Below are 12,587 nucleotides of genomic sequence, written 5' to 3'. Positions count from 1 at the left end.
CTAACATCCAGCACAGGTCTGACCAGGGCACGATTTCATGTGCCCTATAGGCAGCATTCCTGTCTATATATACCAGCCTGTTTGCCTTTTCCACAATGGATGAGATTAATGATTAATATTCACTGGATTATCCACTATAATCCTCTCATCTTTTCTTCAGAGCTGCTATCCAGGAATTGATTAGTACTCGGTGTTAAGAATCCTTCATTTGTTTTGAAGACACCATGTGAAAAAGATTAGTAATCTGCCAGTACCATTTTAAACTCTCTTCTTCATGTGCATTCACAGTCCTTTCCAGTGAAGCTCAGGTTACAGATACGGTGACTGCACTGCATTATCTGATCCAGATTCATGAAACACTGTCTAGAACTGGAACAAGGTCAGACCCAGGCCGGACACTCTTTGGTACAGGTTTCCACTGTGACAGCTGATTGCTAGTATATATTCTTGCTTTGGTTCTCCAGCCGCTTTTCTCGTTAGCTTCCCCTAGACAGAGATGTGACCAACACAACAATGCCAATGAGAAACCAGGTCTACCTTCTTCTCGTTCAAACCTCCTCCCACTTAGTGTGCCACTTGCAGCCAAAAGGACAAACCATGCAACAAGCCCTGCAGGTGTGGCTTTGTGCTTGGTGAGCTGGTGTCACAGCAGCTCAGGGAAGCACACAGCCTGATAACACTTCTGCCTTCAGTGGCACATGGATGGAGCTTAGTTAAACCACTCTCCAATCCATACAGATAGTGACAATACATAACCAGCCCCACCGATGTTTTTGGACCTTACTGCCTTGCAACCAGCCACCTATCACTTGCCCACAATCACACGGTTGGTGTTATCCATATCAATATAAATTGGATTTATTTCACTGAGGAACATGTGTTTTCAAAGTAACAGGAACCAAAGACTATTTGTGTTCTCTTACATGTCTAAGTGAGGACAGTGGTTTGCCCTACAATGTCACAGACCAGGATGAAGTAGAAACTGGAGCTGCAAGTACCTGAACCATCAAAATACCAGTACTGTTGCCTTCTATCAGCTTTTCAGGACTGCTTTCACAGGCTGTGAGTTCTCAGGCGAGGAAGGATGGTGCAGCGCTCTCCCAAGAGACAGGGGCCAAATGCAGATGGGAATTCTTCCCAGAGCCCTGAGGTTTGTGGCAGAGCTGTAACAGAAAACTCCTACCAGCGCTCTCCAGTTCAGCAACGTTGTCTATGCCTTCCTTCTCAGCAGCCGAATAATCTTTAGAAGAAACCTTGTCTCCTTAATTATGAATTATTATACTGTTTTAAAAGCCCAGAAAAAAAAAAAAATCATCATTAATGTAATGAGTTGTCAATATTGTAAACTTTATTGATTCTGGAACAATTCCTCTGTGGGACATTCAGGCCTGTGAATTGCTGAGAAATTCACAGAGGAGGAGGTCTACACTGTTCAGTGTCACATCAATCTCATCAAAACCTTTGCTCAGCATTGTATGCAATGTCAGACATGATAAAGACAAAAATACTTGCGAACCACTTAGATTCTATTATTTTTCCTCTGGAGATCAGGAAGCTGATAATGAAAACTACGAAAAGCATGAACAGGTCTCTATTTCACAGATGAGTTTCAGACATCCTATATGGATTTCAGTCAAAATTTTGTACTTCTTGAAACTTCAGCAATAACAAGTGTAAATTTAGCTGATATTTCTCAGTGTCTTACTGATAGAGGGATACAGTTCTTAAATATGTTATCTTTAAACTGTTCTTTATTTCCTTTTTTAAAAACTGGTGATTTTTTTCCCCTGGCTAGTTGGAAATTACTTCCTTAACCAGAACAAGGTACTAAGTTCTCCATGATGCTGGGATGAGTTTATGTACATTCCTAATTCAGCAGTTATCCCTACCACAAGGAGTGGTCTTAAAGATGCAGTTTAAAATGCCTTCTTCTGGAGCCTGCTTCTCTAAAGTGCAGCAAGTGCTTGCATATGCTTATATTTATTAAGAACAAATACATGATTAACAACTGACATACTTTTTATGTCAATGTAGGTAGGAATTCAAAACAGATAAAGGATTACCTCCCAAACACTATAGTATCTGCACAGAGCTGCCAGAACTTGACAACGCATCCAAGATACTAATTTTGTACCAAAGCCAGTGTATGAGACAATCCAGTCTCCTATGCTGCAGTTATCGTAAATTTAGTGACACCTTGGATGCCAAATGCTTGCTTTATGCTCCAAACGGGAAACAGTTGGATGACGAGGGATCCTTTAAAAACCCATGGATGTCAGTGGGAGTTTTTCCAAGGACCTGACACATGGTGCAACAAAGACCTGTTCCATGAGAGGCTAACAAGTGTGTGTGCGTGCGTGTGTGTGTACTCCAACCCCTTTCCCTCTGGGACGCTCACTGGGAAAGACCAGTCAGTCTGACACTGGCACTGCAGCATGCGGCACTCAGCTGGTTAATAGCTAGATGCTTGCATTTAGCACCACTATCCACTCCCGAGTAATCTCAGCTCTGCACTCTGCTGCCATAAAGAGACTGCAGCTGTGTGACTCTCTGCAGCAAGCGTTATGGGCTGCTAAACTCTTCCTCCTCTCGCAATAAATTACACAGCAATCTGGCTTCTAATTTCTATCTGCAATTTTCAGTCTCTTAATAGGGGCTCCTTAGCCATTACCTGCCCAGGTTACTTCCTTCTGCTGCAGTGCTGCTTGTAATGCTGCATGGCAAAGAACATGGCTGAAGCACAGAAGCTGACAATGACAAGCTGGAAAGCACCTTTTATTTAGCCTTCTGCTGGTAAGCTGAAGGCTTTCTTTCAAGGTACGTGTTTTTTAAAATCTGAGCACACCTCTGATGTCCCAAATCTTCAGCCGATTATCAGTGGCCGCTGTTATTAGGCATTGCAGAGGGACTGAGCCCCACCCTGCTAACTGTTGTCTGTGGATCCTGACAAATGATGCTGGCAGCCCAAACTAAAATAATCAGAGCACCGCCTAAATCAACAACCTGAGCTCTGCGCTGTCTGGAAAGGGCAGCAACTCATACATGAGAGCAGGTCTCTCTCCTTCCAAAAAGAGCTCCCCAAACTGCATTGGTTATTGGCCTTTTTTTTGCACACAGAGAGCATTTGTTTTTACTGGCAAAGATGAAGAAAGCTTTACACGCCTCCAGCGCCTAACCTCACTACAAGTCAGCTAAGTAACAAAAAGCATCTGTGTGTCAAGAGCTACACAGGTCTGGTGTGCAACTGCCAAAAGGCCATACCTATTTCACTGCCACTGGACTTGTTGGATGATGTTAACCCTTGCAAGCATGTGGCTTTCTCAGATCATAATCTGCATCAGGAAAAACTTTTCTACACTAGGGAAATTAGGACCAGAGGCAGGTGTAGCATCCCCATGCTCCTGAGTCCTGTTCCTGAAAGGCTTCCTCAGTCCGAACAGTGCCTCAGTACACGCAGGCTCAGCACATGCTCATGTGCCATTCAAAAGAAGGCAAGGTTTAAGACCACATTTCAATATCATCCTACCTAAATAAGGAAGCATGGGATGGAATTCATGTCTCTTTTGCGTTTGCTCCTGAAACAAGCAAACAAATCCCTTGCCCGAGCTTCATTTCCCCTGTTGATAAACAAATACACTGAAATCTTTGCAAAGTTCCTCGGGACGCACTCGCAAAGAGGCTCAGAAGCTAAATATTACTGCTGTGAGTCTTCATAATTTACTCCATGTGCACAGTCCGGTGCTTTCCCAAATACACACTGCAGACCAACCATCTGGCTGGTGACTGTACTTTGCAAGGATTCAGCTGATGAAAGAATATACTTCATTCTGTACAAGAATAAAACAGTATTTGTAAAGCGGGTAAGGAGTTAGATACAAGGAGTGATTCCTGGAAGAGCAAAAGTGCTCAAGGAGAGACTGAGCATCACCGTGCATGCCCTTCCAGCCCCATCCCACCCTCATCCCAGCTACCCATCTCTCCGTCACTTTTAGCACAGCATGTAAATGCCAAAGTCTCACCTCTGATTTCACATGACCATCTACCCCACTGCTACCACGGCGTGTGGCATCTGTCCTTAAAATTACACTCCAGGCTAGAGCTGTTCAATAGTTTCCAAAAATGTAAATCTTTCACAACTATTTGACTTTACCAGAGACTTAATAACAACAACAAAATCACAAAAACTTTTCACCCATTTTCAACTTCTTTTGCAAAATGTGATTTGAAAGGCACAAAACAAAATCCAGTATCTCAGCTCCTTGTCTGTGCTCAAGAGATGTTGGTGATGTGTTAAGGGCTAGGAATGTGCTGTGGAAACAATTCTAAATTTAAACAGTTGAATTTGGGTAAGTCTGGAGACTGTCTAGAAACTTCTCAAGAGCAAGTTGGTTTCTGGTTTCTATTTGTTCCTAGTTTTCACTGATACCTTGACAGCAATTATTTTTTCATCATATTTCTGCTTTTCTTGCTGTCATATAAACATTCCTAAAACAAAAATACAGATAAAACCCAAGACGGTAATCTTAGATTTCAGACATTATAGGCATTTTTCTTCGGCTTTTGGCTTAGAATGGGCAAAGGCCATAACATTTCTTACACTGTGCATGAACTCCCAGTGTTTTATATGCTCCAGAAGTCAAGACAAGACACAACTGTGCTCGCACAGGTTTCTCTGTGCAAGGTCTGCCATGAAGCTGACTCATTATATTGCTGCAGTCCAGGGTAGGGCTGCAGATTTGTGTGCAGGGAAACGTCTCTTCATCCTTTACCACTAATGCAAACATAACACTTCCTCTCCCACGGCTGATTTCCACTGAGGTTCACAGGAACCTCATGGGTTCATATCATGCTTACAACACAGATCTCATTTAGATTTAGTTTTGATAATCCCTAGTTTACACATACTAAACCCATTCCTGGAAATATTTGCAGCAGGATGCAGACTATTCCTAACCCCACCAGGTCTTCCTCACCATAGAGTACTCTGGAAATCTGTTAAGGTCTCACTAGCCCTCAAGTTTTTTCAGCTCAGAATATAAAAGGAGGACAGCTACAGCCACAGGAGAATTTTCTATTTCAGGTCCTGGGATGTTAGGACTGCTGAGGAAGCAAATGGCAGAGGAATGGTTGTGATTAATCAGAGCCATAAATACAATTGCAAATAGAGGTAAAAATAGGAATGGAAAAATTAGATGAAACTATGCAGCAATGTTCAAATGAGCTTCATGATGAATTGCGAGGGGGCATTTCTTTAGTTCCAAAACTCATGAAAGCACTTAAGGACATGATTACTTCCGGGATGTGTTTGAGTACACAGGACGGCTGCACTGTGTCAGAGCATCTAGCCCATGCTCCATTCTAGCACAGTGCCTAAAGCGGAACACCTCAGGAGCATGGCAAATACATGTAAAACTTCTCTGCCAGCCCCTAGTAATTTGAAATTCAAAAATTACTTCTACCTAATGAGAAAGTCCTTCATGGATTCCACTTCCATGAGCACGCTTAGGTTCTCTTCAAGCCCAGGTGCACTCTGAGCATCCACCACATCCTGGAGAGAGCGGCGCTACCGCTTAACAGCTCATTTTAGGAAGAACATCTCTTTGGGTTTGTTTTGTCCACAACTGCTGCCCTCCTTAGATACCTACTAATTTCTGTGCCAGAGTGAGTAGTATTTCCTTATCCTCTCTCTCCATAACACTCATGACCTCATAGACTTCTGCCCATTCTTCTCACTCACTTATTTTCCAAGCAGAAAAGCCCCAGCCTGCTTACTCTTTCCATATCTTGCTGCCCTTTTTTATTACAGGCTTTAGGTTTGAAAACAACTGAATTCAGACAGATTTGATCATCTGCTTAACTTTGAGGACAAAAACATTACTTCCTAAATGAAGGCATAGGAAATTAGTATATTAAGTCATCACAGCAATAGTAAACTGTTGATTAAATGAATTTGCCACATCTTTCTATGTGATCCCCAACACTAGAGATTCTAATTTTCTTGAACAATGTTCTCTGGAAGGACTCACAAAAATTGTGGAGAAGTGTTACAGTAAAATGACCTTGGGCATGAGATCTACTAGTCATAAGTTTTAATTTTGTGGGGTAATAGACAATAGGTGAATGGGGAAAAACCAGACATATTGGCTTTTCTGTCAACAAATTTTCTGAAATTTACGGACACCACATGATGCTCACTGCAGCTGCTGAGTGTCCAACACAGAAATGTAGAATGCCTAGGTTACCAGCAATTGTGATACTGAAACTATACTGGTACTACCTTTCCGAAAGATAATTGTATTACTATTCTCAAAGACCTGTTGAAAAATTAGTGCAATGCTATATGTAAACATATATGCACCTGCCTCCCTTTTGGGAGGACTCTAAAACCTCACCTGGTATAGGCTTAACTTGTGTGAAACTAATCTTTGCAGGACAAAGATCATCCCTGTTGAATTATCTCCCACACTAGTTCTAGTCCCTTGCAAAAAGCAGCACTGCTCAGACTGCAGAGTCCTCTTCTGCAGTGCTCGCCCTGGACTCTCTTATATTTGGATGCACAGTCCTGCACTGGCCTCTCAGCACCAGCTGTATATAGGTGTGAAGGAGTTCTTTACATGGAGGACACCATTTACCCAATAATCCAAGTTGCTCTGCAGGACTGCTTTTTGTCGGTGTACTTACTCCTCCACCACTCTTTATGTTACCTGCGCAATTTTGATTTTTCATTTACATCAATGTCCCAATAAAGAACACCTTCCAGCCTTGAAAAGCTGCTTTCTATAAGCTCTCCCCTGCCTTTGCTCTCAAGGAACAAGATTCTGTTCAGCAGTCTCCCTCACTAACAGCAACTTTTGGACACCTATCTGTTAGCCAGTCCTTAATCCATCTAAGGCAGACCCCACTGATACAGGAGGGGTCTATTTTTAAACAACAATGTCCTGCCATACTAAGTCAAACACCTGATGACATTTAAGTAATGTTAGATCTAGCTGAACAAACTCGTAATCTCATAGAAAAAGCAAGAATGGTCTTGTTTGACAGAACGTATGTTTGACATGGCTACTTGAATGTCAGTAATTACTTTTCTTTAGTGCTTCACTGAGCTACTGGTTCTCAGAGCTGGGCACTGGTAGGCGGTAACCATCATTACTGTTGTTTTTACTTGCTAAGAAATCAATACATTTTAGTAGCTTCCCACTTGCACGTGTAGGCTGGATGTCTCCTTAACCTGAAAACCTCCTCCAGCTCCTGTGCTGGTCATTGCTCTAGTGGATAATTTCTCCTTAATGCTGTCCCTCAGTGATTGCTTTTAGTTCACTTGATATATGGGTGACGCACATTCACTGCATCATATGTGCATTTGTACCCCAGATGAACCAATACATAGTCAACACCCCCCCTTCCCAGCTTTATGACTGCTAGCTAAGCGATGGAAAATATTTACATTTCATAAATGCTTGTCTATGTTTAGGTGACTATCTGGTGGTGATCTCTGCAGTCATAGAGAAGGGAGGCATACAATAAATTGCGGAGCCACACAGTTTATTTATCCAAAATGTGATAAATAAACTCAGCTCACCTGTCCCTTGGCCACCGAGCCTGCTTCCTCTGGGACTACTCGCATTCCAAACTTCTGAGCAACTTGCAGCAGGCATATTTTTTAAAGCCACAAAAATGCTTCCTTTTTCACCCCAAACTTTACTCACCGCCCCCCCCGCCCCTTTCAGAAAAAGAGCAGATGCAAGCACTGAAGTATGCTATAGGAACAACCTCAGAGAGAAGACGATTTCCGACCTCCTCTTTTAACCTCTTGCTTGCCTCCTGCAAGGCATCTTCCTGCAGCATTCAGAGTGGGCACCGCTTGGCTCCATTGGCAGAAGAGCAGCAGTGCTGTGGTCATGTAGGGTCAGGCTCAAACAGAAGTTAAGACCAATGTGGCATGACAGAAAGATTTACCAGTATCTGTCTGTGGCACACATGATACCCAAGTGGGAAAATGTGATGTGACCTCTGCTGAAGGAAGGATTAGAAAACCAATCACTCCTGGCCGTCATAGAACCTCCCCAGGACACAGAGTTTATGTTGTCCTCCCAAGCAGAGAGAACTGGGTTCCCATACATCTCCCTACTTCTCAAACTGGACTGCCACAGTGCTCTGAGTCTTGCTATAGTAAGTTAATGAACTTTAGGAATTTAGAAATAGGTAGATTTAAAAATCACAGCTTAAGCATGTATGATGGTATTAAAAACATACACATTTAAAGCTGCTTTTTTTTAGAATCACACATTCTATTTTTTTAAAGGCTTATTTATCTGTTTCTTGCCCTGGTAAACCATAGCATCCAAGTTCTCCTCAATCTTGCATGCATCCCTAACAGCTCTCTGAGACAAGGGAGAAGTCCATTATTCACAGTTTACAGATGGAAAATGAATGCACAGAGAGGCTAAGTACTTGCTGCTGGCAAAACAAGTGGCTAACTCATGTTCACCAAGGTTTAGATTAATGCCCTAACATTAGACCCCTTTTTTCCTCTTCCCATGACACTTGCCTCTGTGCCAGACAGGCATATATTAAAACTGTGATTAGTCACAGTAACAAAGTATAAAATCAAACTCTTCAGAAGGCACCAGCCTTCTGGTGCAAATATTCATATTTCCATGTTTGGATTTCGTTTTCCTTAAATACTCAGTGATGCACCCTTGAAATTTACTCTGCCTCTCTTCCTGGCAAGCTCGTTTGCCATGGTGATTATGGAAGAAAGCATAAATGTACAGGCAACAGTGTGCAGAAGTCCCAATGGTGAATGGATTTCTTTCTATATGCCTAGCATTCAACCAGCTTGATTGAAGAGTGCTGGTGTCAGTTTCTGCTCATCTGGGTGAGATACTGCAGCTTGTTAAAATAGAGGGAACACCAACCTGAACTGAAACGCCACCTTTTTCTTCTTCTAAGAAAGGCCATGCAACCTTTGAGAATTGACCTTATTTTAGCCAATGTGGCAGAAGAGAAATGCCTAACTTGTGTCATATCACTCATTCTAATGAAGCAAAGCTTATACTAGAAATAAACTTCTCTGCATTCTGACAAACGTTTGCGGCAGCCCAAGCACAGGAGAAAAGTTACCTAACAACTGTCTATGGACAGCCTGTTGCTCTGGAGAGTGGGTAAGCAGACAAGTCGGTTCATGGACCCACATTCAAGCTTGAAATAAGGCTGAATGTTTTTGATGCTGAAGTAAAATTCTTTCAGTCTCATTCACTACACACATTACTATAGTATGTTTTATTTGTTGCCAGAAATAGAAACCAAAAAGGAAATATATATAGAAAATAAAGATCCAGATTCTCAAGGCCTTCTCTCATACCAGCATAAACCTGCTGTAAAAAGCTGCAATACACCAGGTGATAGTTTTATATCCATAATGGCCTTGTCGGTGTGAAATGCAAAGCATCAAGAAGCAGAGCATCTGATTTACTTTGGTGAAAGGTTTAAGCACATCATGTGGAGTGGAAATGGGTGCCGCTTGGTTTTCTGTTATACAGTGGTCAAAAGAAGCAGCAATAATGTAAACCATTTTTTTTTAATGTGGAGATGGATGTTTTTCAGAGTTATGTGCAGCAGCAATGCACAGAGCAGCTCTGCAGTATGGTTCTGCCGTACAGGAGTCCCAAACCAGAGGCAGTGGCAAGGGCTGCCGACGGGGGAATGTTCCTGGTGTTTCCATTTGGAGATTTGGCAATGCCTATGCTGACAGAAGACTGTGAACCAGCTTAAAAATATGCATCTACTTTCCACTGCCTGAAAATTAAATGGTTATAGTATCCCTCTCCATACATATCAAATGATACCATTTGCTCTTTTTCAGGAAATATTTTAGAGAGAAAAAAACACCAATCTATTTGTTTTACATCTGCTTATTTTAAATCTCCATGGACCTATTAGCGGAATAGCGGACTGAAAGAAAACAGCTTGGAACAGCAGCAGCAGCAGCAGCAGCAGCAGCAGCAGCAGCAGCAGCAGCAGCAGCAGCAGCAGCAGCAACAGCAGCCATTCCTCTTACTACAAAGGAAATCTGTAATCTCTGCCAGCTACAGTAAAACGTAGCATCTGTTGATCACTGGGGGAACCAGGGAAGGGAACGTAAAACCCATGCAGGCTTTGCTGTCTTCTGTCATTTCCCTTCAGACCTCCAGGTGTGTGGTCCCCGGCACGGACCGTGCCATCTGACTGGGACCGGCACAGCTGTACCGACATCTCAGCCATGGGGAAGAAGAGCTGGGTGTCACTCGAACAAGGGCAGGCTGTGTGGGACTGGCAGACTGGCAGTGCCCACGGAAACACAGGCCTTTTGAGACAGTGCCTGTGCCATGCTAGAAGATGAGCTGGCAATTTCTGTGTGCTTGGATGACGGTGGTTTTTAAACACCCAGGCCCAATCCTCACCAGGTGCCACTGCTCACGTTCCTCTGAGATCTGCACCAGCTAAGCCCATAGATCACTCCAAACTATGGTACTAAACGTGAAAACAAAAGTTTGAACTAAAATGGGGCAAAATCCTCCCTAAACTTTACCCCTGGCAGGATGCAACTTGGCAGGGAATTTGTCTGAAAGCATGTGCTCAGCTATGGAGCTGAGGTGACAGTTTAACTAGTAGATCAAATAATTACATAGTTTTGATAATGCAGTGCTTGTATTCAATTGTCTTAAAAATTAGTAATAGCACAATTATTTTCTGCAGTAAAAGCCACCCTACAACAGATCATTTTGTTTAACTTCTTAATCAGCTAAGCTAAAGTTCCCACTGTGAGAAAATATCTTTTCAGCAGAGTACTGATTTTCTCCCGCAATCTCCCCTCCTCCCCACTTATTCCTTCTTTTCTTCTCCATCATCAATCTTTTAAGTATGCCACTGTGCATTCACATTTTTCTTTCTGCACGTGTCAGCTCAACGCTCTTCCTCAGAGCCCTCTTTCTCCACCAAATCCTGCAAAGCAGACTTTTAACCACTCGTTTCCCGAACGGAGAACTCCACGCACAACTTCTTTGCGAAGCTAGGCTCTCTGGGTGCTTCCCAGCCACCATGCCAGAATCCCCCCTTCCCTCTGCAACCCACGGGTATGGACAAAAGAGCAAGTAAAATGAAACTGACTTACTGCTATGGCTTGGAGCCTTTCCTTGTGCAACTCTGCTTCCGCCATCCTGGAGAGAAGGACACAGGAGGAGAAAGAGGGAGACGGGTTGGGGGGGGCGAGAAAAAAAAAGGCAAACAAAACCAAAACAGAGCACACACTGCAGTCACCCGGGGGAACTGGAGTAATTGCAAAGAAAGCCGAGCTCCTGTGTAGTAGTCAGCCACTTTTGGAGGCACTGCAGGCTGGCTCACGGTAGGATCATTTTAGTCACTGGACCAGTGCCTGCCTCGCTGCCTGTCTCCCAGCTGTATTGCTAACTGCATTTCATTGCTGCTTCTGTGTGCTGTTGCTGTCACACAAGCCATGTATGCACTCTCCAAGCAGCTGAGCGCAGGGATAGCTCGCATGGCTATAATTTTTTGCGTTGACGTCTCAGCTCATTTGCTCCTCCTATGGGGCGCTGGGTCACGACAGGAGCTCGACATCAGTAGCATGCACAGTAATCCAAACCTGCATGACTGCAGCAGAGGAGGCAGACAGCTGTGCCACAGCACGTCCTTAGCGAGCAGCGTGGCGGGGAGGGAAGGACGGTGGCACATGGTGCAGTGAGCAGAAGCTGCAGCAGTCAGGCAGGCAGGCAGGCAGCGCCTGCAGCCTCGAGTTAAAGCAGGTTTGGCTAAGGAAAAGGACAGGGCTGGCAGGAGAAGGGGGGGCATGGACCATGGGGAACAGCCGCTTGTGAATGCAGTGTTAACGTGGCATGCTGCAAAAGGCTGCTGCTGCAGGGCAGCCTTTAAGAGCAGTGGTGAAGAGCATGGGAGGGGTGGGGGGAAGAAGGAAAGTGTCCATGCACCCTGCACGTGCGTTGCACATTAAAGCACTGTATTGACATCAGACACTCAGAAGTGACAAAGCTGTACAGCCTGACTGAAGACCCTAGGCATGTTACAAATAGGATAGGAGGCAGGTGGGGAAGGGAGGGGACGCCTAAGCCAGTATTTAAGGGTACCCTTGATTTCAAGTGTGGCTTTGGTTTTGCATGCAACCCTCTTGCTTTTTTTTTTTTTTTTTTTTTTTTTGGTATGATCTCCCATCTGCTTTGTTTTCTCATAAAGAGCAAAGAAACCCCCCACTCTCTCCTAGCCCCATCCCATGGGGTGCTGCTGCAGGGGTGAGCACAGGGATGCCCCCGAGCCAGGACAGCCACCACGCTGGCTGGAGGACTGGGCAGGGGCTAAGCGTGGCATCCTGCTGGTGTCCCACTGTGAGGAGCAGAAGTGTATTTTGCAGCATATAATTTTGGTTTAATAATCCCATGCTGGCAAGACAGGGAAACTCCATCCTCTTGGAGGAAAGTGGTCTGGAGGTCATCCTGCTTTCCCTGTGCCTGCCCTTTCGTGTGCCACCCAGCCTGGCATTTTACCTCTCTGCTGGCACCCCTGTCTCCTCTCCCAGA

The 12,587-nt window shown here is 44.1% G+C and overlaps 1 protein-coding gene across 5 annotated transcripts in view; it reads right to left on the bottom strand.

The window, feature by feature from the left end:
• Positions 1-11,560, bottom strand: part of PALM2AKAP2 (PALM2 and AKAP2 fusion) — a 277,020-nt gene extending 265,460 nt beyond the window's left edge. The window contains exon 1 of one of the 5 annotated variants that reach the window (XM_087741637.1): positions 11,153-11,560. In XM_087741637.1, the coding sequence (XP_087597763.1) occupies positions 11,153-11,197 (45 nt within the window). In that variant the 5' untranslated portion in view covers positions 11,198-11,560. The remainder of the gene's footprint in view (positions 1-11,152) is intronic. The other 4 variants (XM_087741632.1, XM_087741635.1, XM_087741633.1 and 1 more) reach the window with 4 other exon arrangements.
• Between the last annotated feature and the right edge of the window lie 1,027 nt (positions 11,561-12,587).

This window comes from Nipponia nippon, unplaced genomic scaffold, assembly GCF_047370975.1.
Source record: "Nipponia nippon isolate SJK-2023a ecotype South Korea unplaced genomic scaffold, ASM4737097v1 scaffold_8, whole genome shotgun sequence".
Taxonomy (NCBI): domain Eukaryota; kingdom Metazoa; phylum Chordata; class Aves; order Pelecaniformes; family Threskiornithidae; genus Nipponia; species Nipponia nippon.
Note: the sequence above shows the minus strand (reverse complement) of the source record. Positions and strands in the feature narration are given on the sequence as shown.